The sequence below is a fragment of the Aquarana catesbeiana genome, linkage group LG01 (genome assembly GCF_042186555.1).
Source record: "Aquarana catesbeiana isolate 2022-GZ linkage group LG01, ASM4218655v1, whole genome shotgun sequence".
Lineage (NCBI taxonomy): Eukaryota > Metazoa > Chordata > Amphibia > Anura > Ranidae > Aquarana > Aquarana catesbeiana.
Window position 1 is genome coordinate 420,080,163 of NC_133324.1, and position 27,970 is coordinate 420,108,132.

General features: G+C 38.6%; 1 protein-coding gene across 11 annotated transcripts in view; it reads right to left on the minus strand.

Annotated features, from left to right (window-relative positions):
• NFIB (nuclear factor I B) overlaps positions 1-27,970 on the minus strand; it is a 595,118-nt gene that overhangs the window by 24,212 nt on the left and 542,936 nt on the right. For 9 of the 11 annotated variants that reach the window (XM_073635597.1, XM_073635538.1, XM_073635590.1 and 6 more), the window contains 2 exons: positions 20,798-20,880; positions 2,767-2,855 (listed from right to left, as the gene is read on the minus strand). The exons of 1 other annotated variant lie outside the window; for it this stretch is intronic. In XM_073635597.1, the coding sequence (XP_073491698.1) occupies positions 2,767-2,855; positions 20,798-20,880 (172 nt within the window). The remainder of the gene's footprint in view (positions 1-2,766; positions 2,856-20,797; positions 20,881-27,970) is intronic. One more of the 11 variants, XM_073635606.1, reaches the window with a different exon arrangement.

Here is a 27,970-nt window from a genome sequence, read left to right on the forward strand (position 1 = left end):
TAGTAATAAACCACAGAAATCAAATTATAATAGTTAATACCTAAGACCAATAAAAAATGAATACTGACTAATGTCTAGTTTCTGCAGCCCATTGCTCTTTGTTATATTGTGGGTCATTTTAAATTCCTCAGTGATTAAGGTTGTGTAGTTTCTACCATACAGATATTTTTTTTCTAATACACTGATCGGTAGTAAACACGATGATAAGCTTTCACTAACAAAATTGCATTAAAAAATGGTCTCAACTGTATTCAGTATGAAATTATTATTATTATTATACACGATTTATATAGCGCCAACAGTTTACGCAGCGCTTTACAATGTAGAGGGGGGGACAACTCAATTACAGTACAGTTCAATACAGAGGCGACAGGAGGGCCCTGCTCATAGAGCTTACATTCTAAAGGGAGGGGTTGGTGGTACAAAAGGTAATAGAAGTGGGGAATGATTTGATGGGGGTGGAATAAGGCCATTAATCAGCAATTGTTTCAGATTGTACACCTAAACCAAAAAAAAACATAAAATAGTGCTGGATCTTCTTGGGAAGCATAATCTTACCTCAGTCTGGTTGTCTTCTAAAGAAAGGCTGCCCCAAAGCATCCTAAATATAATGCTATCTATACTCTGGAAAAGCAAGCTGTCCAGTATTGCACAGACTTGAGCTGCTTGACCTTGCCTACATTCTTCGAAAACACACCTATAACCAATTTAGATAGAACTGAATGTTTGGCTCCCAAAACTGAACTTTTGGACTTTGAGGTGGGGCAATGAAAGCAGTTGCATGAATGACTAGATGCAGTCATCATATGATTGTATTTTCTATCCCGCCTATGCAACATCTTAAAGTGGTTGCGAAGGCAAAATGTATTTATATCTTAATGCATTCTATGCATTAAGATAAAAAAAACCTTCAGTGTGCAGCAGCTCCACCCCAGCCTCCCTAATACTTACCTGAGCCTCATCTTGATCAATGTTGCACGAGACTCTCCCTCCTAATTCGCTAAGACACACAGCGGGCGCAATTGGTTCCCGCTGCTGTCAATCAAAGTCAGTGAGCCAATGAGGAGGGGGCAGGGTCAAGCCATAGCTCCATGTCTGAATGGACACACAGAGCAGCGGCTCAGCTCAGGTGCCCCCCCATAGCAAGCTGCTTGCTGTGGGGGCACTCGGCAGGGGGGAGGGGCCAGGAGTGCCGGCAGGGGACTCGAGAAGAGGAGGATTTGGGCTGCTCTATGCAAAACCACTGCACAGAGCAGGTAAGTATAACATGTTTATTATATTTAAAGCAAAAAAAACAAAACTTTAATATTACTTTAACTTATTTTTCCTAGGCAGGAACTTGTTTTATCTAACCAGGAAAGAAAGCTTGATCTCATACACAACTTAGTTATTGGCAGATTCAAGCCTAGTACACACAATGAGATTATCAGATGAATGATAGTATTTTTGTTTTTTCTCTATATCGAAAATGAATGGGTTACTAAAGTACATAAATTCTCATACAACAGAATAAAAATTCGGAAGTGAGTAATGTATTTGTATTGTATTTTCATACGAAAACTGTACTGATTAAAGGAAAATCATACGATCTTGTATCATACAAGAAAAATTTTCGACGATCACTTCGAAAGCTGTATTTTTCGTACGATATTCTGATTGTGTGTACTGGCCTTAAGTCAAACAGACCAAACCTGACCAACATCTCTGCTTATCTAGGAGCACCTTAATATTTGATAAGTATTATTCCATGAAAAGAATACACAGAAAGAAAAGCAATTTGGACAATTTTCTCTTTAGTCAACAATACTTTTGGTGTAATAAGGGATTTTTTATCTGAACCATAAAACATATTATTACTATAAATTTTTGTAGTAAGTTCTAAACAAAAGTAGAACAATCTGTATTTCATATCAAACAAAAACATGCATATATAAAAACACCACCACCCACACCAACAATCAAGTAGCTGCAGCATCTGCCAACAAAACTACAATATTCTACTAAAATGGTCCTTTATTTTTTAGCTTTTGCTATTCATTTTACTATCAAAGAAAAAATTGCACTTCCAACATGCTTGTGACAAACAATTAGCATTATTTTTTGTTAGCAAACTTGCTTAGATTACTAGTTATTTATGTAAAACATGCTTTTCTCTTACCTTTTAATATGACTAAACAAATTAAAACCATTACATCAGCAATCAGTTAGTATGTTGATTAGTTGGTTAGTTCATGATTTAGTTTACCACTGCATGTAACAAAAGTAAGCTTTATGTGAATATATGCATGGATATGTATGTATGGTTTTACATTTGCAGTGTGTTTATTTATGATTATGTTGTTTATGTTGTGTTGGTAATAAACAGTGTATGTATAGAGTCATATAGCTCCAGTTCTCTAGAACATCTGAAGCCTGTGCTTCCTTAAAGTAATGTTGATGTATAGATGTTTTTATTTGACAGCAACCATGCGGAGATCCAGACATGGATTAACTCGTTAACTGCTGGTCACAAAGGAATTTTGCCTGAGCATATAACCAGTCAGCATACCAGTTAGTCCAATCTGTTCACTCATCTCAGGAAAGCCTGACTACATTGGAGCAAATGTGTTTCAACAGTTCTATGCACAAATGTTTTGGTTAATTGTGATATGTAAATAAACGTTTCCAGGAGAGAGAGAGAAGGAGGGGTGGGAAAAGCTACAACAGCGCTATGTCTCAATGTAATTTATAGATGAAGTGTAGGATTGGAAATAATTAAAATTTTACCTTTGCCAAGTTATTCCCAATGTATCCTCACTGGCACTGGGGTATAAATGCCTGCCGTTTTGATTCATGGTCCAGTCACAAATCCTCAGCTGTCAATTGAAACCTAGCAGTCAGATATGGATCCAGCAGTACTGCAGATTTTTAGTATTTAAATGAATACATGCAATGGCACAAAACTTTGAGTAATCTTACTCTGTTCACTGTAGTAACTCCCTAAATAGCGTATGGATTAGCATTTCATGATTCAGTTTAATGTGCAACTCTACAGTGGCACACACAGGTACTTTGAATAATATCAGTGCACGTTTTCACACGACAGGTAATGGAGCTAATTTTTTAAAACTGTAACAAAGCAAACAGTTGTTTTACATAGCAGTCAGTTGAATTCTGTATTTTTTTTTTATCTTCTCAGCTTTCAGATTTTCATGTCTGACACAGATGAGTAACTAGCTGTTTGCCTGTTTTCTAAATACTTTTGGGTGAGGTGTACAGCTGAATGCGGACATAAATACAATCCATGGATCAATCCACACTTAAGGTTTGAGTAGTCTTGAATGAATTACAATTTTTTAAGTTTTGAGGGACTGCTGTCTGTACCTTACATTTTCTATTTTACAACATAGTGAAGCTGTTATGATAAGGTGAGGATGGGTAGAGAATTTTGAAGGGCAGAATTTCACCTCTGGCAAAGGGTGAATCAGCCCACCTGGGAATGCTGATAACTGAAACATACCATTTTAGGTGAACATTAAGCTGTTTCGTGTGTAAAATTCATGAGAGCACTAAACTGCACAGGTTCTTTAAAGGCACAAAAGTTCAAATTAAGCTGATAGGTACTTCAATTGTCTGCACGCCAGATCTCTTCTTCTGTCTAGTGGCCTAAGTGCATTGCAGAACTTTAAGCAGGATACAGTGAGGGAAAAAAGTATTTGACCCCCTACTGATTGTGTACATTTGCCCACGGACAAAGAAATAATCAGTCTATAATTTTAATGGTAGGTTTGTTTTAACAGCTAGAGACAGAATAACAACAAAAAAATCCAGAAAAACGCATTTCAAAAAAGTTATAAATTGATTTGCATTTTAATTAGTTAAGTAAGTGATCCCCTATCAATCAGCAAGATTTCTGGCTCCCAGGCATCTTCTATACAGGTAATGAGCCGAGATTAGGAGCACTCTCTTAAAGTGAGTGCTCCTAATCTCAGCTTGTTACCTGTATAAAACACACCTGTCCACAGAAGCAATCAATAAATCAGATTCCAATCTCTCCACCATGGCCAAGACCAAAGAGCTGTCCAAGGATGTAAGGGACAAGATTGTAGAACTACACAAAGCTGGAATGGGCTACATGCAGCTTGGTGAGAGGGTGACAACAGTTGGGGCGATTATTCGCAAAGGGAAGAAACACAAAATATTTGTCAATCTCCCTCAGTCTGGGGCTCCATGCAAGATTTCACCTTGTGGGGTTTCAATGATCATGAGAACGGTGAGAAATCAGCCCAGAACTACACGGGAGAATCTTGTCAATGATCTCAAGGCAGCTGGGACCATAGTCACTAAGAAAACAATTGGTAAAACACTACGTCTTGAAGAAATGAAATCCTGCAGTGCCCGCAAGGTCCCCCTGCTCAAGAAAGCACATGTACAGGCCCATCTGAAGTTTGCTAATGAACATCTGAATGATTTAGAGGTGAACTTGGTGAAAATGTTGTGGTCAGATGAGACCATCAAACTCTTTGGCATCAAATTAGCCCTAGTATGTATGAATGTGAGTTAGGGACCTTAGATTGTAAGCTCCTTGAGGGTGTAGGGACTGATGTGAATGTATAATGTATATGTAAAGCGCTGCGTAAATTGACGGCGCTATATAAGTACCTGAAATAAAATAATAAATAAATAAAATAAACTCAACTTGCCGTGTTTGTAGAAGGAGGAATGCTGCCCATGACCCCAAGAACACCATCCCCACCATCAAACATGGAGGTGGAAACATTATTGTTTGGTGGTGTTTTTCTGCTAAGGGGACAGGACTTCACCGCATCAAAGGGACGATGAATGGGGCCATGTACCGTCAAATCTTGGGAGAGAACCTCCTTCCGTCAGCCAGGGCATTAAAAATGGGTATGGGTATAGTGGATGGGTATTCCAGAATGACAATAACCCAAAAAACATGGCCAAGGCAGCAAAGGAGAGGCTCAAGAAGAAGCACATCAAGGTCCCGGAGTGGCCTAGCCAGTCTCCAGACCTTAATCCCATGGAAAATATGTGGAGGGAGCTGAAGGTTCGAGTTACCAAACGTCAGCCTCGAAACCTTAATGACTTAATCACAAATGTCTGACCTCTGTGATTGCCAACAAGGGTTTTGCCACCAACTACTAAGTCATGTTTTGCAAAGGTGTCAAATAGTTATTTCACTAATTAAAATGCAAATCAATTTAAAACTTTTTTGAAATGCGTTTTTCTGGATTTTTTTGTTGTTATTCTGTCTCTCACTGTTAAAATAAACCTACTATTAAAATGATAGATTGATCATCTCTTTGTCAGTGGGCAAACACTTTTTCCTTCACTGTATACACACACAGCTTTTTTTTTTGTTGTTCAACCAGCAAGTTGAACAAAAAATAAAATTGACAAATCCCTGCATCCACCCTAGTGATGTGGATGCAGGGATCTCCCCCGCCATGCTATTGTACTGTCACAGAAGGGGCAGCCCCTGCCAGAATACACAGATGAGGGCTGCAGCCATTGGCTGCAAGCGCTGATTGATTGCTGGTTTTACAGTATGACCGTTCAACAGAAGCTGGTTGTTAGAATGGCTTCCGTTGAACAGAGAGGAGTATACATATACCAAAAGTTGGTCACTTCCTGCTGAACTGGCAGAATTTTAGCACTCGGCTTTCCTCTGCAAACAGAGACCAGCCTTCATGGTTTCTGGTCTGCTTTCTCCCATCTCTTAGACCCCTTTTACACTGGAGGCGTTTTTCAGGTGCTTTAGCGCTAAAAATAACGCCTGTAAAGCGCATGAAAAATTGCTCATCTGCAATCCCAATGTGAAAGCCCGAGTGCTTTTACACTGGGGTGCTGCGCTGGCAGAATGTAAAAAAAAGTCCTGCAAGCAGCTTCTTTAAGGAGCTTTAGGAGCGGTGTATACACCGCTCCTAAAGCGCCCCTGCCTTGAAATCAATGGGCAGCACCACCGAAGGGCCTGCAAAGCGGCGCTGCCCATTGAATTCAATTCAGCTGCTAGCAGGGGTTAAAAGCGCCCTGCTAGTGGCTGAAAAGTGCCTGTAAAATGATGGTAAAGCTTCGCTAAAACTAGCGGCGCTTTACCGCCGACGCCCCCGCGCTGTCAGTGTGAAAGGACTCTTACTATTGGTTAGTGAGGCTTGCCCATCACAGTAATGGCCAATAATGAGGTATAGAAGGTCAGCCAGAACCATAAACCAGGAAAACAAATCATTGGTTGAACTAGATGGACTTGTGTCTTTTTTCAGCCAGACTAACTATGTAACTATGTAATCATTGTTTGTTCAAATAATAATGCTGCTATTCTGGGATCAGGAAGAAACAGGCATGGCATGCAGGCCCTTCTAACAAGTATGTACTTTTCTGTCTTCAATCAGTTTAGTGACCTGTAGTATCTTGGAAGATCACAGATATACATATGACTGCTATGTAAGTTGTTGTCCACCACAAAAGTGGGAATTAATTCATGAAACTTAGTTATTGCCAAAAGTTTACTTTTTGTGCTTGATACCTGAATATATACCTAATAATAATTTTTTAAATGAAACTGTTAGTGATCAAACATGATAAAATAATTCATTTTAAGGGAAAGTGCAAAAAGTTGCTGCTGAAGGCAGATTATCTGGTCAGTGTCTGGTCTGGGGCATGCAGGTTAAACAAAAACAGCATCATAGAAAACATGCAGTTGTAGACATAACGTTTGCAAAAGTTTAAAATGGAAAACACCAACATAAATTAGTTGTAACTGGTCATAGTATGATGTGCAAATTCTCTCAAGTTTGTACTGGTCTGCAAAAATGTGTTAGCATGCCAAGACTACTTTGAAATTCAAAAGCCTTTCAAGTCTACTCTGTCAGAGGCTGACATTTGTGCATCTCCCTTTGTATATGATATATTTTTTTACTATCATTATATTGTACACACTGCTTCAAAAATATTATAATTAGCCGGATATTATGACGATATGTAAATTTCTTTACCTTCAGTTACCCCTTGGTGTGAGAGTTACACAGCCCCCTATAACTGATAATTGCAACCTCATTCAATTTTAGTTTATGTTTACTTGTCCAAAATGTAAGACCAGAGCTACAGTTATCTTTGTAGCTCAGTTGCCGTACTTAAATCTCTAACAATTTATTGTTATCCCCCTGTGGTTTAAGCCAGAAGGTCACACATGTTCTTATATGAAGGTTCTCAAGAAAGTTTTATTACACTTGGAAAACCATGTCAAACAACGATTGACAACACCTAAACTTTAAGGAAAGCTATCACAGCTGATAAACAGTATTTATAACTTTAAACAATACACATACATTTTTGGGCTGTAGCCTTTTCCACAGACTATAGAATGAAACTATATGGGTTCTAGAAGGTCCTTCAACAGCACACATTATAATCTGTGAAGTTAACCCAAACTAACCTACTGAAGAACTTATGTCAATTGATTAGGTAATTGTATTTATGGTAGAAAGACAAGTATTTTAACTGGCCGGCTGGGTTATTTTGAGGTGTCAGATACAGTAAATGAATGTAATTCTAGGGGAAACATCACTATCTATACAAAACACATGTGCAACGTCAACAACATAAGGGGAAAGAATGTCAGCAAATTTCTTATACAAAACAAAACAGCTGCTAGCTATATGAAAGCAGGATATAATCCACAATCTGAAATTCAAACAATAAACATAAATGTTGAAATGAAGTCTAATACTGTCCACTTTCCCAATTTGCTAGAATATTTGAAACCTATACAGCTCTGACTTCTTACCAGCTGCTGTAGTGTGATAACAGATTTATTAGAACTGACAACTTCATGTTCTTCACACCTTGGAAATCATACCGAAATATGTTCCATGTGTGATAATAATCTCTTATTTTTATATACATAGTTGTATAGCATTCTTAGAGTTCTAACTTGAGAATGGGTGCCTATAGGAGCTTTTCTTAGTAGTTTAATATCTGTGTTTCTAGGGCCAATGCCAGAATCCATATGAGCAGAGTTCTGCTCCTTTTGTTCCATGAGCTCTGGTGCAAAAAAAAAAATGAGAATGCAACGTCATCAGTGGGACATGCGCGATCACACTTGATTACTGCTGCATTTGCAAAGTGGAAAATAAAAGTGTAAACATCAAGACTGCAAATATCAATATGTCCTGATCTTTATCATAGAGACCACATGGGCAGACAGTGTGACATGTGTACATAGCATGTGCTGCTCAGAAAGATAGTAAAAGTGTTTGTAAGAGCAGTCTTGGTGCAATTAACATGGAGAAACGTGTATACATAACCCTAATGAAAATGTTCAGTTTTAATGAAGTATTATGAGTTTTGAAAAAAATATAAATTAATGCACAATTAATGCTTACAGATGAACTATAGGAAGATCTAAAACTCAATTAAATCTGGATATGTTTTATTTAAAAAAAAATATAAGACCATTTTTTCACAGAGCTAGCATAAATACCTGTACCTCAGCTGGTGTCAGCATCCTGTAATTTTCAGTACCACAGTACACAGACTGCCAGAGGGAGGAGTTGACCACTGAACCAATCAATTGGCTCTGTTGTTTTGCATAGTGCTGTCAATCAACAGTTTGAGCGTTTAGGGCAATGTTAAGTATTAGGATAACTGACAATGAAAAGTTAAATGTTTAGGTGCTATCAGTCGATTTCTTTAAAGTCCAACTCTGGGCTGCTGTTAAATTATCCTATGCAGTGGGGGTGACAATGACTCTCTAAGCCTCACAATGCACAGAGATTTTCCAGCTCAAGGGACAATAATCTATAGTTTGTTAGGCTCAATCAAGGTAATCCTAAAGGTCTTAGGCGCTCAAGCAGTAAGATCACCTTGGCTTATGTTTCTAGTTCTGTTCTTGCCAAGTTTGTTGCTTTGGGTTTCCACTTTCAATACCACAAAATAAAATACATTTGTTGCATCTTTCAAATATAATGATAGATAAAAACAGATAAGAACAATAACAAAATTACCTAAGTTCAGGTTTCCAATTAGCTGAGGCAGTGGTTCTCAACCTCAGTCCTCAAGTATCCCCAACAGGCCATGTTTGCAGGTTTTCCTTTATCTTGCACAGGTTTTTACATCAGAGTCAATGGCTTGGTATTTTGGACAGCTATTTTAAATAAGGAAAAATTCCCAAAACATGGCCTGTTGGGAGTACTTGAGGACTGAGGTTGAGAACCACTGCCCTAAGGTACAATAGCAAGTTTCCAAACAGCAGGCCCATCGGGGTGCAAGAATGAAATGACTCCCTGTTGAATATATTTATTCATCAATAAAGTGTCTTCTAATTCTCTTGATCAAGGTGGTCAAGTCCTTTAAAATATTTGTTTGGTAAATAAACTACTGAATAAATCACTGTGGTGAAAACATCAAAGTCAACTAATTATTCCAAAACAACAATTTTCTAAGCAATTAAGTCTGTTACTTATTACTACATTGAAGCTTGCAACTTTATAGTGCAAGTCACAAATTATGAAGAGAAACAGACAAGATAAAGATATTTTCCTGCAGCACTGTTTATTTTATGTTTTCCATTTAAAGCTGCAATGTGGCTTTAGAATGCTATCTATAGTTTAACAGTATGCAGCCATAGGGCATAGGGTTAAGCTCCATTTATGTTTTATCACAACAGCATCCATTTTCTGGCTGGGAGTCAAATCTGCTCTGAAGTTACACTCTCACAAATGGATAATGAATCTATTGCAACCATGCTCAATTCTCAAAGCTATAAACTGTCCTAAACTGTATTACATACAGGCAAATCATCTTAACCTGTCCCAGCTTAATCTTAGTTTATTCAGCCCTCACGTCCTGTATGTACAGGCCTTGTTATCTCCAACATAACAGAAAAAATGGAAAGCCCATTGTTTTAACAAGTAGGTTCACAGACTCTGCTTACCATTAAGACAAAACATTTTAGATTCTAAACAGATGACACTGATAGATTTAAACTGCAATTGTAAAGTATGTTTTTTTGCATGCATGCAAGCCTGTCTTCTGGTGTTGTTTCAGTTGTGTGATCTAATCTCCTCAAATAAATTGTTTGCATAATGCCATGTAATAGTCAGACTTCCTTTAAATGTGTTTCCTTTCCATCTTACATATGTGTAATGTGACCTCTTATCCATTTTCATACTGACATGGCAGTCACGTGTCGTGATTTGACGTCAAACTGTCATTTACAAAAAGAGACACAATACGAGCTTCTCCAGTGTTGATGGCTTGTTTCCTAAGTGGGAAAGTTCTGTAAAACAGCCTGTTTGGGCTTCAATCTATGGCCATCAGCTACCCTTTAAACAGATTGTAAAAAATGTTCAAGCAATCAATATGTTTTGCACTCATCAGGACAAGGAATAAAGAAGGTTTTCTTTGTGCTTGCTACAAATGAGCAATGAAAGGATGCACCTGGGAAACAAAACTTTCCACATATGTGTTACATTTTTAATATTGATGTTTCTGATGAGCATCATTTTTAACTATTTTTGATAGTCACTATTTATTTGTAAAATAAAACTTGTGTTGCAATATTCCTATCATCAGAGCTGTCCTAGGTATTTTACCTTTGGATCAATGAAAAATAGCATCCCTAATTATATTAGCAAGTATTTTTGTAAAGAACAACCATCTGGGACATTTTCTATGTTCTTGGTGAAAATGAAAAATTCTGTGTAAGCCACCCAGCGTAGGTTTTTCTAATGCTTTTTCTATGAATATGAATGCAGACATGAACTTTGTGTTGAAATAATAACAGTCTGTCGCCTCCGTTTTGGTTTTGTTTTATTATACCTATACAGGTATGCAGTAAAATTATTACATTTGCTGCAAGCGGGCTGGACAAAATCCATTACTGGTTGCAACTGCTTGTATTGTTGATAACCCACACAAGGCACATAGTATTAGGATTGAGCTGACTTTCAAGAATATCAGAGAACGACAATGGCTAGTCTCTAGTGAGACAAAATAGACATGCCCAAAGATATAGCAATGACTTTGCCAAACATCAGCAAAAATTACTTTAAAATGTAATTAAAGGCAAATTTTTTTTTTTTTCATTTTGTATAGCATAAAGGAGGGTTAGAATCCCCGTCAGTTTTGTTCTTTTGCCATCTATGTCCCGTTGAGGAGATTTTCCCTCTATTAGTGTTCTGATGTCAACCCAAAATGTGTGACTTTCTTTTCCTTTCACTTTTAATGATAAAGAGGAACTGTAGAAATACAGAGTCTTCGTAACAGGGTCACAGACACCAATAAAAATTGACAGATGTTCTAATTCCTCTCTGCTATATCCATCTCACTGCATATGATGTAATGCAATAAAATACCGATTGGTTTAATGAGATATACACTGTACATTTTAAATGAATAATACAAGCCTTATTTTACAAGCATCTTCCTAATTAATGGCAACTTTTTTTTTAGAAAAATGCTTTGCACTATTTTACTGCTAATCTTAAAGCAGTAAATACCGTTTCAGGAACTGAGCCCATTATACCTAAAAATATAATATACATAATATTAGGACAACAACCTACTTAGGTTTCCTTTCAACTGTGAACAATTGAAGATTTACTGTATAATACAGACTTTTGATCAATTCTCTGAAATTAAGGTAAATCTAGTTGTCTATAATAAAGTTATTATGATGTCATTAGTAGTAACATAGATAAAAAAAAGCAGCACAAGCACTCAGGCTAATCAGGAGGATGAAAAAATAAAGCAGTGTTGTTTTTATGGATCAGAAACCATTATTCAAAAATACACTAACTTTAAGATTATGTGTAATTACAGATAATATATTTTAGCTATTTAGTTCTGACCAACTACTGTTAAATGTCCTGCATTTAACCAGGCACAGAGGTCTTAATGTGGTAATAATTAAAGAACACATTGCCACTGCTAACTGTGTAGTAAATATATACACACACTACTTTCCACGAAAACAGTATTGGCTGGGCTGGTACATGAAGTGAAGGGCTGAAATTTGTGTATTTTTTTAATTCAAAATAAAAAGTTTTATTTAGAAAAAAAGGAACAAAGTGGAAGACTGGTGGGGATATGGATATAATTCTGATTCTCCATTAGCTATGAAGTAGTCTGAACCAGGTTATTTCGACATTTGATTTGTTCACCTTTATGGACACTGTTGTTGAACTACTAAATATCATTGAAAAAATATATGTAACAAATGCGACTTTTATGTAAATTAAAACATCAAATATAATGAATAAAAAAAAAAAAAAAAAAAAAAAAAGGAAAACTGTTTTAACTACAATTCTGGCATATAGTAGCACATTGTATTATGTATTCATTTATTTTTCATCCAGCAATTCCTTTATGTGCCTTATATGTTCTTTCTTTTTTTATAATCATACATTTTTTTCTATACTCCATCCCCCAACTCTTATGACATTTTTAATGTACCAATGATGGTATTTCTTTGAGAGAGGTCAATATGTATTAAAAGGGGTTGTGCCTAAAAGCCTAAAAGGCTTTACCATTGCTAAAATCATCCTCTGCTTAATTTAGAATTTCTCTAAGCTAATATAAAATGATTGATTGTGTGCATTCCGTGTACCTCTTGGTTCTCGCTTTCATTCATCATGGGATGTTTTAAATGAAATGCATTTAGAACCTGCCACCATCAGAGAAGAATCTTTTAAATCTTCGCCAAGCAGAGCAAGGACACAGTAAATCAATCTCACTTTAGTCCTGCCACATAGGGCAAGCTTTACAGTGACAAACTAATTAAAACAGGCTGTGTTTGCCATCTACTGGTATGCATCTTTACAATAATGACAATATAATTTCAGTTATTAATTTTTCTAAAATTTCATAAGGTTTTAAGGTGAATTAAGACTATTATAACACTTGAAATGCATTACATTTAGCACTGAATGATATGATAATAAAGCACATATCATAGTCTACATTTGACACTATTATGCTCTAGCACCACACTAGATAATCATATGTTTAACATCTAAAGACATTACAAAGATTTAGGATTTTGACTAAGAATTCCACTACATCTGTTCATTTTATATTCAAGCGCAGAACTTAAAGTGATCTTGAATTTCAGTTTAACATTTTTAAAGTAAGGGTGCTTCCTAACAGCAGTCACTACAAGAAGCTTCCTATAGACTTTATTAGCCATAAATTCTGTTCTGTGCTTCTCTTTGATTTAGCTTCAATTTGTTATGGAAGCCAGACTTGCCTGACTATATTTCTACGTTCCTAATGCTTTTTTCACTGCGCAATGAAAGTGTACCTACTGGGGCAGTTGGCAGTGCATACCTATTCAGTTAGGAAAAGTCAGGCCCCCATAACAAAGTTAAACCAAATCAAAGAGAGGCACAGACAACATTTTATGGCTAATGTATTTATCAAAAGTATGCTGTAAGAAAAATGTTGCTCTGGGCTATTCAACCAACTTTCAGTTGCCACTGTTGCCATTCAAGTCTGAAAATGAAACAAACATTCCTTTCTGTTGCTATTTGCAACAAAAACTGTTCCTGTTAGCACACATTTCATACACCAGCCCCCTGTAGAGACTGGACTCATCCCACTCTAATCACACTCAACTCTTATGTAATTTTGATAAACAATTTAGTATTCGGATCTTAGTTCCCACAGCCACTGTTTGCTGCCTCATAATTTTTTGTTTATCATAGCCAACTAAAAGCACAGGACTAGATGAAATCACCGAATGCAAATTATTTTTTTACAAGTCAGAGAAAACTTTGAGTCATTTTAAAATGACAAAAAATATGACAGAGAAAATAGGAATTTTGACTTACCAGTACATCACACAGGACATGTATTCATAGACTATTGGTTATATGCTTCTACATTCAAATTAATGGCCACTGACAGCATTTTTGCTAGGGCTGCTCCTAGAGCGTACCTATATAACCCCACCCATTCTGTGAGGCTCCAGTTTTTTAGCAAGCAATACGGATCGATCAAGACACAGAGAGGAGGGACCCGTGTTCCTGTAATATACTTCAAGATAGGAAATTAACAATCAAAATTACTATAATCGTATAGTACAGGACAAAAGACTCATATTCATAGATCATGGGATGTACGCAGTCAAAATAACTGAGGGATGGGCAAAAACAGAACTGCCAACAGGCCCACAGGAAATGCAAGAGTTTAAAAACCCAAACAGAATACTCAGTTAACAGCTTGAAGCACCTTGTGGCTGAAGCAAATATCAGCTGAGTATTGAAGTTCCACCCAGTAGAACCTGGAGTTGAACAGAGGACCAGGGTGCTGCAAAGAACCAGATACTTGTTGCTGAGAAGTCTGGGAGAGACAGCTCAGGTGGAATAGGCTCTGATGAGAAGGAGCCTTTGCCTCAAATGCAGTGGCCATGAAAATGAGCTGTATAATCCCCCTGACAATGGTGGAGTAGGAAGTAGGGAGTACTCTATAAGAACCTCCAGGCAGAAAAGGTAAAATGCTTTGCAAAAAAAGGTCATGGCCATCAAGTAGACTATGAAGCCCTGACCACATGCAAACAATGTAGGGTAATTTCCTTGTAATGTTTTAGGGCAGGAAGGATGGTAGGGTTGGCAATGTCCTGATTGAGGTGGAAAGAGGAGACCACCATAGGTAGAGAGAAAATTTTTGCCTCAAAACCACCTTGCCCTTTTGCAAAACAGAGCACTGCTAACTCGCCTAACAAGTGCAATGGCAACCTAAAAGTGAGGTCTTCCAAAGGAATATCTCTAATTGGTACAAGGGGGGCTCTGACTAGCAAAAAATATCAGGTTGAGATCCCAAGGTGAAAAAGAGGTAAAAATAGGGGAACAATATGAGCAATTTCCTGACAAATGTCTTGATAAGGGAATGCAAGGCAAAGGGTTTCTGAAGGAAGATTTGTAAAGCAGAAACATTTCTACTGAGGGTGCTCATGGGCAGATGATTGGCCCCTTGATGATTTATATAAGGCACTGTCTGATTGTTCTCTGACTGGGCAACCTCACAGAGTCCAGTGTTGTAGAGACAGCCTGAGTTCCCTCAGTTCCAGAATGTTGATGGATAGTTTTGACTAAGGTGGGGTCCATGTCCTTTAAACAGTGATGGAGCTGTAAACTCCACCCCAGTCTGCACAACTCACATTTGTCATTACCATGTTCCAAGTCTTGTGAAGAAAATGCATTTCTTTGAGAGAGGCTGGGCCCACACCATGGAATATCTGGATGGATTGGCCTCCCCGGGTACAGAATTACCGTAAATTATCCTGGGGGTCTCATGGGTCATAGGAGACCAATAAGCTTCATATTTCTATGGATAATGGGGTTCACAACTTTTTGTTTCTTTCTTTTCTATAGCTTCCAGCGTTTGTTTCATCTGTGTATTAGTTACTATGTTTATACTGCACGATATGGAACAATTGAGTGTAACCCATTCATGAGCAATGTTCAAAAGTTTCTGTAAGGGCTACCTTGTATTGTATGTTTGCTTTGAAATGTAATAAAAAATATTGGAAATGAAAAGACATTCCTATTTCCAGGGCAGAATTTGGAGAACTTTGCTTGACTGGACAGAAGCATTGAGCAATCAAGAAATTGGATCTGCCTGTTCAACATCTTTAGGATGTTGGATCAAATAAATCTGGAGTGAAATTGGGAAAAGGTAACTGCCTCAAAGAAGGCCACCATGATGCCCAGAACCATCATGCAGAATCAAATTGAGGGATGTCATTTTGATCTGAGGGTTTGATCTTGGGAAGGCACTTTTCTTCTGAGGGAGAAAGATTCTGGCTTGTGCTGTATCCAAGATTAGACCCAGGTAGTCCAGACAATGTGAGGGCTCAAGTGTAGACTTTGGAAAGTTGCTTAACTAGCTAAAGGTTAAAGGAACTGGATAATTTTTTGGATGTTTGTAGACAAGGTCCTGGGCGAGGAGGCCTTCGGCAAGATGTAATCCAAGTAACCTGTGACATTAATGCTCTGAGTTCATAGAAGAACCAAAAGTGGGGCAAGCACTTTTGTGAACACTTAGTATGCGGAGCCCAAATGGCAGCAAAACACAAGTAGAATTAGTGTAATGGAAAAATAGGAATATGGAGATAGACATCTTGAATGTCTTATGATGCAATATAATGAAATAAAAAATCTTGTGCGAATAAATCCTTGGCATGTGACAACACAGATCCTTCAAAAAATACACACACAGAACTAAGATAATTCAAGAAGGTATCTTGTCAAGATAAGAAATTAAAGATTAATATTTGTAACAGGAAACCTTCACTTAGTGAAACAATGTGATAAAGTTATTGCTGAAACAATCCCATTATTAGGTATACCATTACCATACAGAATAGAAGTGCCCAGTCTTAAATAATGAGCACCTAAAGTGACACTGATATTAGTGCTGCAAGAGTTATACTGAGTTTCAATGGCATTATTGATCCAGGGAAAAATTAGGCTTCTCAAAGGTTTTAACTCAGATGTCTGTACAACTGAAATACTAAGATTTTTTTGTAATCTCTGTAACTATTTTTAAGCTAGAACTAATTCTGTGATAAACTAAGCTAGATATTATTATAACCTAGATATAAAGATAAAACCAGCGGTCAGCCAGTTCAGCAGATCACATATAGGAGGTGTAAAATGTAATTAACATTTTGAGGGCAAGTACAACCTGTGCAACAACTGCTTTGTATACAAAGTGCCATTTATGGCCTCTATAGTCTCTTCTGGATTTGGTGGGAGTGATGGTAGCATGTCCTGTGATGTTGCATTCACATTTCCCAGTAATTTTCCAAAGCTAATTTTAGGTAGTTAGCACAACCCCATATATGAATCCTAAACAGGACCAACAGAAAGCTCAATTGGCTAAGCTATTACATTCCTTATTTGCCATAAAGACCATTATTTTCAGCAATGATAGCTGATACTAATACATACATTTGAGTTTTTGCATTGAGCTTATTGTCTGCTAAGTTTAAGGATATTTTATAAGTGTGATTTTACAAAAAGTAGCAGTGAGGTTAAACTTAAAATCAAAACCTGTTTTTCTATTCAAGCTTATTTCCCTTTTAACATAACATCACAATGTACATGGATGAAAGAATATAATGATTGACACTGTGTACAGTTGCTTTAGTATTTGATTGTCTTGCAATAAGTTCAAACTAGCAACAAAATTTGCCCATTCTTTAGGGTGAAATGCAAAAGTCCCAGTGGTATGTATAATGTGCTGCAGTGTACAGAACTGGCCAGAGTTGAGTTTGTCACATACAGCACAGTGCTTGGAAAGAATACATTCAGCCAATGCTGCTAGGCACCCATATACACTCAGAGGATACAGACTTTATATCTTATACCTACTGTACCTCAGAGAGCCTATCGGGGATAAGCATGCTGTCACATATTGAGTGGCAGCCCAAACTGTACAGCCTGGTGAATAACCATTTTCATCAGAGCTTCTCTCTCTTAAACTCAGCCTACTTTCTACACATCACTTCTCTGACATTCCGAATGCTGGCCATGTTTACACTAAACTCTGTCATGTAAGAGGAAGTGGCTGTCTTTCACCTCCTGCCTTTTATGTTTAACATAACTATGGGATGGGATGATAGCCTCAAGTACCGTGCTTATATTGTGATACAGGGGACATTCACAGTGTATTCCACAGCAGGATCAGAAGTCCAAGAGCTGCTAAGCACATGACCCAGCAGCTGCTACTGATAATTGACAGCTCCAAAATGTGCAGCATGACCTCCCTACAACTACGATGCAGTTTTAAAGCTGCCTGTGATTGAAAGCGGCTTTTGTAATGGTTAGGGATGACTAGTGGTTAGGGATGACTACTGCATAAAATACCTTAACGTATTAAATAATGTATTATTTGGTTAAAATATAAGCAATGATAGTATAATGGTGGTTAATATTTGCAATAATAAGTTACTGCAACTACTCAAGCACCCCTGGCAATGTCATAGACTATCACTGTCCCGTTTGTGAAATACCATGTCCTGCATGTAAATGCTAAAAAAACCTCAACAAAATTAGACTGCATGTAGCCAGTATACAGCTAGTTTTATTAGAGGCTTGAGCAGCAGAGCAGAAGCCAAAAGAAGTAAAACTGACTTGCCCTAAAAAGTGCACAAAGGTAACAATAGTTATTGAATGCAGGATTCTTTTGTCTCTGTGAAGCCCCTGGGATCCTGAGTCCAGGCTGCACAGAAGGCCACTACTTCAAGTCATGATTATTCATGCCCCTTGTCATTCAAAAGAGAAATGCCAGAGCCTCTGTTGGTAGTATAGACTTCAACATTTAACGTTGAGGACTCTAGAATTTACACCCTTGCTGTACACCAGGGGTAGGCAACCTCAGCCCTCCAGCTGTTTGGAAACTACAAGCTCCATGGTACATTGCAAGACCCTGACAATCACAGGTATAACTCCTAGAGGCAGAGGCAGGATGGGATTTGTAGTTTCACCACAGCTGGAGAGCCAAGTTTTTCTCAGTCTAGGCCGATATGTATTCTTCTACACATTTTTGGTAAAAAAATCGCAAAAAGCATATAGTGATTGGTTTGCGTAAAAGTTATAGCATCTACAAAATAGGGGATAGCTTTATAGCATTTTTATTTTTATTATTTTTTTACTAGTAATGGCGGTGATCTGTGATTTTTATCGGGACTGCGACATTATGGCGGACACATTGGACACTTTTGACACATATTTGGGACCATTGGCATTTATACAGCAATCAGTGCTATAAAAATGAACTGATTACTGTAAAAATGTCACTGGCAGGGAAGGGGTTAACACTAGGGGGCAATCAAGGGGTTAACTGTGTTCCCTGTGTGTGTTTCTAACTGTAGGGGGAGGGGACTGACTAGAAATGACAGATCGTGCTTCCTAGTTATTAGGTACTCACGATCTGTCACTCCTCACAGAATAGAACAGGGATTTGTGTGTTTACACACACACGTCCCTGTTCTGCCTCTCGTGCCCGCAATGGCTCGTGGCCAACGGTCATCGCGACTGTCGGCCATGAGCATCGTATAGCTCATGGGATTGTGCCGCCCTGCTGCTGTATAATGACGGCGGCTAATCGGCAAGCGGTTAAGCTGGTCATAGACAGGTTTAAATGTATATGGTTAAGCAGGGACCAGCTGAATTTCAATCAGTGTGTGGCTGTCCCCATTCAACAGAAGTCGTTCATTAGATTGACTTCTGATGAAGTCAGACATGAAAAAAATATTGCTCTATAGTGTGTACTTGTCTCAAACCACAGCAGTAAGCGTCATTTCTCTCTCCTGCCTCATTCCTCTGCTAACAGCCAAAGACACTTCTAGCCAAGTTTTCCTGACACCAAGAAGTAAAAAGGTAACAGAGAAGGATCTCCAACACACAGCCTGTGATTGACAGCCTCGGCTCTATTCCCATGTGTTGTGTGAAGGGGGTGTGTCCCTTCCCTTCAATCAGCTTTCAGCTCTCCTTATTGAGGTGTGCAGAGTGTAACTTCAGCTCCCAGCCCCCTGCTTTCTGAAAGACCAGCCAAGCTGTACAAATTCTGCACTTTGAACGGATATAGAGAAGTGAAGACTACAGATAATCAGATAAAACTTATGTAGGAGGATGTGTTTAATCTAAAAGTGTACCACCTGAGGCTAATCACTTCACTGGGTGTATGTAAAGGTTTACAACCATCTTAAGCTAGAAGTCACATTAATTTGGTCGAAAACTGATTTTACAACACTGTTTAAAAAATGCTTAAATAGGTAAATGACCTAAAATCAACTGTTCAAGTATCCACATGGAAATGAATTTCCAAGGCTGAAAGCAAACACATAGCATTGCCAAAGTTGTGTTATCAAGTATGGATTGAATGAAAGAAAATGTTACTGATGCCCATAGGTAGGTAACCGAGTACAATGATTGGCTAAGTTTAAATGATTGTTGGATATAGCCACTAATTAGATTTAAGCTTCCACTGATCATTGTTATCTGTAAATTGAATCTGGTTGTAAGCAACAAAGTATAAATGTGATCTATTCATCTCAAAATATGAAGTAAGACATTAAATTATGTAGCTGTTTAAGTTTAGAAATAGTTAGAAGCTAATCCTTGCTCTACTGAAACATATAATTCAGTGGAAGTGCATGCTCACTTTTGACCTTCCTCAACTGTATGTGTGATACCATCCTGCAACTTTATCGCCACAACTAGCAAAATAAATTATGAAAAGGAAAGATAACTTACAATAGCAAAGAAAACAGAGAGCACAAAGTTCCCTTTAATATACAATGGGTTGTATAACTTATGTAGAGTTCAACTCCTACCACACAAGTACAAAAATATATTTCCTAAGATACACCGCTGTTTCAGTCAGTTGAAAATAACCTCATATGGTATTTAGGTTTTGTAAGGTCTGCCCAAATGTGTAATAATATATATAGCTAATCATTAGCTACTACTCCTTGTAATGCATTTTGGGCACATTATTATTAAATTTGTGTGATTTGGCAAAAAGAAAAGTATTAAATAAAAATGATAGTGTTTTCTGTGTGACTTTTGCTTACAATAAACCAATAATATAAGCTGGTTAGTTTTCCTAAGGGAAACTTTTTTCATGATGCCACATTTCAATTAAATGTGTTGAGATTTGGCGTGCCTAGTCATGATCAGAGAACAGTGGGATCTAATTTTAATTCAAGCTATGAGTGGCAGCATGCAGGCTTCTATGACACTATCCCAGGCATCTCAGAATCATTACACCTGATATGAAAACAGCCCACCTGTTGCTGGTGTAAGAAGGCTGGATCTCTAGGGCTTAGTCCCACATATCGGTTGGCTTGTGATGTGCCAGAGGCTGTGTAGGCTGTAAAGAAAGAAAAAAGACATGATAATATAACTAGACCCAAATTGAAATTAATAGCAAAAGAAACCTTATTATTATTATTATTATTATTATACACAATGACTCTGTGTTCCTAAGACTAAAAGTTCAAGGGGTTGGTCCACTGACACTTTAATTTAGAGTGTACATTAGCATATTGCTTTTTTTCTCTTTGAAATTCCAGTGGATGTTCCCACCCTTTCTCAAATCTGTCAATTCTGCCAAAGAGTCTTGATCTTTCTGCTGGATTCTCTGTAATGTAAAATAAAAGGAGACCTTTTCCTATTCAACCCCCACAACCTGCTTGCTGTTACTGAAACCTGATTCCAGGAATCTGACTCTGCCTCTCTAGCTGCCTCCACTGGACACACTCACCCAGACCCAGTGAAAAAGAGGTGGCATTAGACTTCTCCTTTCCCCACAAGGCACCTTCCAGGTTCTTCCTACACCTCCCACTTTATCCCTCTGCTCTTTTGACGTGCACCGCATTTGTCTTTATTCTCCAGTTTGCCTGAGGATTGCAGACATTTATCAGCCTCCTGGACCACTGTCATTCTTTCTTGATTAATTTTAACACATTGAACACCAACTGCCACTCACTCCAATGGCAACACACTCCATCTTGTATTTTCCCACCTCTGCAACCTCTCTAATACTCCTTTTCCTCTCTCCGATCCCAACCTTATCAATTTCACACTCTCCCTGTCTCCAACCTCCTATGCCTCCAACCAGCAAACAGTTACCTATAGAAACCTTTGCCACCTCAACTTTTCCCATCTTTACCCTGCTACTGACTGCCTTTATGGCAAAATTGCACTCCTGTCCTGCCCAGACCTGGCCATTTTGTCTACAACTTACTCTAATCCTCCCTTGACATACTTGTTTCTTGTTCTCTCTGCAGAACCAGGCCTCACCTGCTACAACCCTGGCAAACAAATGACACCAGAAGTCTCAAAAGACACAACTGTGCTCTTGAGCAAGTATGGCCTAAAACTAAATCCCTGCAAGACTTCACCCTCTACAAATCCCTCTACAAATCTGCTCTTCTCAAATGCAACTCCTGCCTCCACACTACTAAACAAACCTACAACATCCTCGTGAACTCTTTTCTACCCTTAATTCTCTACTTCACCCCCACTAACTTACTTACTGCCCAAGAGATTGCCAATTATTCCAAAAACAAGATTGATACAATTCATGGAGTGATCTCCAGTGTTCTTCTTTCTCCTCCAGCCGACCTGCTATTTCCTGGTTCTCCTCCTACCTACCACAGTGTACCTTCAGTATCACATACAGCTCTGCTCCTCTTCCTCTTTCTGTTGGAGTACCCCAAGGCTCTGTCCTTGGGCTCTTCTATTCTCTCTCTACACCCCCTCCCTGGGCCAGATAATAGCCTCCCATGTCTTCCAATACCACATCTATGCTGACGCCGCCCAGATCTATCTCTCTACTCTCCAGCTCACCCCTCAATCTTCTCACAAATCACAAATTTACTGAGTGACATATCAGTATGGATGTCACATCACTTCCTCAAACTCAGTCTGTCTAAGGGCTCTTTCACATGGGCGGACTTACCAACCGAGATGTGTTCATTGACACCCACTGATATCCGATCTGATCCTGTCTGCTAAAAAACATGACAGCTGGGGATCCATTCCCTATCCATCTGGCGGATCGGATGGCAGTCAGGTGTAAAAGGACAAGCGGTCCACTTACATCGGAACGCCCATAGAGGAGAGCGGGCTGTGTCTGCTATGCATATGCGGAGTGGTCATGGGCCAGTCATTCGCCTGCTCAGCGGGGATCTGCATTCAGATTCCCCACTGAGCAGGCAGACTCCAATGGAGTCTGCCTCATGTATAAGGGGCCTAGAACTGAGCTTGTAAAATTTCCTCTACCTGATCTCTCCATCATGACTATGACCATTTAACACAATTGCACAATTATTAGTTCCTCCACAGACACCAGGGTACTAGGTGTAATTTTAGACTCTGACCTATCCTTCAGGCCCCACATCCAATCACTGGCTAAATCTTGCCGCCTTAACCTCTGCAACAGTTCCAGAATTCACCTCTTCTTAACTAACGACACCAAAAAACAACTTATTCACTCCAAAGTTATCTCCTGTTTTGACTACTGCAACTCCCTCCTCACTGGCCTACCTTTACACAGGCTATCCCCCACCACCTCAGGTGACTTCTATGACGAAACGCGCAAGACGGAGCTTGGTATGCACTCACGTCATTTCCGATTGCAGAGTTCCGGTCTGTGGAACACACGCCGATCCGGAGCTCATGATTTGCAACCAGGGCATGCTAGCTTTATACTTGACTGTGTCAAGTTCTGTTTCTTACTTATTTTAATAAACAAACCATTCGGATTCACACTATGAGTGCCCGTCTTTTCCATTCATGAGGATAACCTGCGGTTCAACAAGGAAGAGAGGATTACTGCAACTCTATCTAGTGGAAGCGATTTACCCCAGGAGGGGTAGAAGGATTCAGATACCCCAGTGTCTGCTGAGCCAAGGTGGAGGAGTCTGCTCTGGATATAGCCAGTACACTCACTACATGCGTTTTACCCCTGTAGGGGTGCAAGAATCTGGTGAGTGGGGAACTGAAGGATGGAAGTCACTTGATTTAGTGCACATCTGTGGTTAAATCCAGGCACGAACCACTTTGGACAAGTCACTTGAAATTTTGCTATTTTGCACTACTTGAGATCGAACTTTATTTTTGATTTTTAATTATTTTTTATATTTTTTTCATTTTGACACTTTTTCACTGGAACTTTATCTTATTAATGTATTTTTATGTATATGATAATAATTTTTTCATCACTTCGTATATTAATTTGCACATATACTACATATTGTTTGGGATGAATTATTAAGGATTAAATTTGTTTGTTCTAGATGATTTGATGAGATCACTACTACCTTTTGCACATCTATTTTGGGAATGGGGGTTGGACATTTGGTTGTAAATAGCACAATAATAGAGCATTAATAATACACTAATATAGGTCACAGGGTGAGCACACCCTCTATGACATTTACCTCACTATTGGGAAATCACTCACTATCCATTTGAGAAGAGTGACCCATTGGGTGACCCATTGGGGAATCACCCTTCAGGTGACGGGAATAATTATCACCCATCTATTGCATATTCACCTGGGAGGAGTGATTCACTGTAGAGGATCACTCTTTGGGTGACGGGTAATGCCACCTGAAGCAATTAATATCCACCTATTGCATATTCACCTGGGAGGAGTGACTCACTGTAAAGGATCACTCTTCAGGTGACGGGCAGCGCCACACACCCCTACATATACACAATCTTTTAATACGGGAGCTTCAATTGAGGCTCCAGGGGAGGCAGCAGCCTATCCTAGACCTAAGCGTGGAACACAACAATTTATATATTCCCCCACTCAGTCTATCATTAATGCTTCAGCTAGACTTATACACCTTAGTGACTGATCCATGGCTGCTGCCCTTCTCTGGCTTCCATTAGTCAAATATTCAAAACACTAACCACAATATACAAAGCCATCCACAACACTGCTCCCAGCTCCATCACCAACCTCATCTGCAGATATTGCCCAAAAACGTCCTCTCCGCTCCTCCAAAGACATCTTGGGCTCTAGCTCCCTTGCTACCTTCTAGCGAGCTCACGTCCAGGACTTGTCCAGAACCTCTTCCATCCTCTGGAACTCCCTACCCCAGTTTGTCCAGTTAGCTCCTACCCTGTTTGCCTTCAGGCGATCCTTGAAAACACATTTATTAAGGGAAGCCTACCCCACCCCCACCTAAAAAATGTATTTCAGCTACCTCTATCAGATTATTCCCTGCAGCTACATTTTGTATTCCCCCCCTTTAGATTACAAGCTCCGTGAGCTTACAATCCTATTCTTACACTCCTCCTCCTATTCCTTCTGTAATGAACAGTATTGTAATCGTACTGTCTCCGTATATACTGTAAAGCACTGTTCAAACTGTTGGCGCTATTAAAATCCTATATAATAAAAATAATAATAAAAGTACATTCCAATAGGGAGAGTGAGACCTTCACATAAAGGCATTGTCACAGGGTTGGGACTCTAGAATCAGGTGCAGAAACTTTGCTACTGGTTTTACTGCGAGACATGAGAAGTTGTGGGTGAGTCACCCTATCGCTATCTACCCAAAAGTTAGCTAACTAGTAATATTTCTTTAAATATTTTTCCAAATTTTACTATCATGCATCTTTCTGTTGTATACTTTCACAAAGATTTTCATTATTCTGAGTAAATTTGTGTTATAAATTAAATCAAACTTTGCATTTTACAAGATGAAATAAAATACAAATGCACAGTATCGATTTAAGCATTCTTCGCACAGTTACAGGGTCTCATTATCAAGCAAAGTTACAAAAATCATATTATCCATGTAATCAAGCATTTGTCATACTTGCATTTAGCGTGTCTTTTACCATTTTACATCCTCAAGGAATCTTCAATTAGAGGAGATTAACAAATCTCTTGATGCGACACTTAACCCCTTTGATATTGTGAGCAGCCTGGTTTATAACAATTCTAAGCTTGTGTCCCTCAAAAAGGAGGCTCTGAAGTATATTTCCACTTTTTCAGTCAACCCAGAAAACCCACCTATATATTTGTTATGTGTTATGGTATTATTCCCACATCATACCAAAAAATATGTTTTCAAAAAATGCTTCTTACCTTTTGGATGTTTATTTGGAGCAGGTCTCTGGGCAGACTGCAAGCTATTCTGACCGTGGAAACTTTGAGTTTTCCCTGATTAACATACAATGCAAGAAGCCCAGCTTCTAGATCTTTAATCTTTTGTTAGGATAGAGAGTGTTCAAATCTAGCTTACAACTGATTATGAATTCTGCCAGCACAGTACAGACAGGGTTAATTATAGTAAACAATAACTTCCTAACCCCTCTTTATATTACAGGGAAAGGTAAGCTAATACTAGGTAAACATGGGCCGAAAATAGTCAGTTCAGCAGATACCCACCAATTTTTGTCCCGTGTGTACAGCTCCTTGTGTGGCAAAAGCCGGTCTCACAACCAGCTTCTGTCGAACGAGCACGTTGGAAAACCAGCAGCCGATTGGCATCAGATATGTTCTGGTGGGGGGGGGCTGTCCCCCTGTCCGAACACAATAGCAAGCTACTCAGTTTTTTTTTGTTCAGCCCTTTGGGTTGAACAAAAAAAAACTGCCTGTGTGTACCAGGCTTTAGTAGGAATTTTCAGTGCTAGAGTATTCAGAAAGGCTTTAGCCCAGTTTGGCTGCAAGCAGACTTTTCATGTTTAAGTATGCTTAATCATATTATATATACAGAAGGAGTTAACAATGTTGCCTCAGAATTAAAATACCTATAGACACCAGATGATTAACACCAATAGAATGATAAAGCCATTTATATGCCTTATTATTGGTCTACAGTGCTGGTTCTAAGTCAGGGTGATAATAGTACGTGGCTAGGAAAATCCCACCCACAGGATCAATCCTTTCCCAGAGTTTAATCAGCCAATGGGTACCACATATGTCAAAGGGCCCACATATATACAACAGTTTCCAATTCCAACTTTAATAGGCTAAATTTGGCAAAAATCATCTCACTTGGAACCTTAAAACGTGCAGCTGGATCCTTAGCTGGAAAAGTCTGAGCTACCATATCTAAAACATGCAGCCATTACTGATAAATGAGGACCACTCCTGGCCCTCAGATTAAAACATAGTCTGGTCTTCCAGTTATTCTGTGACTGGTTCAGTAAGCGCTACCAGCCACATTTTCCAATTCCATTGCCCCCTTGTAAGAAGAGTGTGTCTTCTGTGCAAATGACTATGAAGTAGCAAACAGAAGTTTCAGAAGTTTGGGAAGAATGCTGCATACATATATACAGTCTTCCAAACCAATCTCATTTTTTAATACGTTTACAATAGGAAACTTGCATAAAGAAAATTCTGTGGTGTACAGTGCATCTGAAACTAGTTCCTGAAACATGTAACTGACATATGTCCTTTGAATAATGGATTTGAAGTACTTGAAAACCCAACATAATATGTTTAAAAAGTATGTATATATACTACCATAAACACAATATAATATTTTAATGCATTATAGTAAACATGACACAGATACATTTACTGATTATATGGAGCTGGAAAAACCCAGGTGCCAGATGGCCAATATGCCAAAAAGTGCAGACTGAATCCATTTTTAGCCTGGTAGTCAGTGGAGGCACATATTCCCAGTCTTCTTAAAACTGGCTTTTGATTTCCACATTGGGCTTATCAACTACTGAATTCATCTGGTTCATTTGGCTACATCTGATGATAATATGTGTATGTCTGTGCTTATATAGAATAAGTAATTATTGTGGGGTTAGTTTGGCCATTGAGCCACAGATGTCACATTGAGAATGACAGGAGGAGACACGTCTGCCAAAAGTGGAGACCTCTTGTATTATTTTCTCCAACTCAGCTAACAGGTGTTCTTATTGCATGTAAAGTAAAGCACCTTTCCTATGGAAATGGGTGTGTCTAATTTTTTAGCAATAACTTAAATTAACAATGTTCATTTAAAGGTGCTTAATACACTTAAAATGTACAACGTCCCATGGGTTTCTCATCTACTGGCTACTGATAGAGTCTTAAGGGAGACATTTGCTCTGTTCTGGGCAAAATATATGAGCAAAAGTGAAATGGTGCTGGAAACTGCTACAGGTCATAAGGCAGGTTTAAAAAATAAATATGCAAGGCAAGAGACATCTGCATTAGCATAGTAAGGGAATGTTAGTCAAAATGGAATTCTTTACATAACCCAGGTAATAAGTCAGTGCTTAGAAGGCATTGAAGGAGATGACTAAAGTGTTGATTGAAGAATTCGAATATAAAACAATGAACTAGTTAAGCTAAGAGTGATTTCTCTACAAGGGAGATGAGGTTCATCACCTTAGGATACTAGCAGAAAACTGAGGACCCATGGAATGAGGCCCTCAAAAGTTTTACTAATGTCCAATCACCTGTAGGTACAAGTCTGTGTCATGTACTG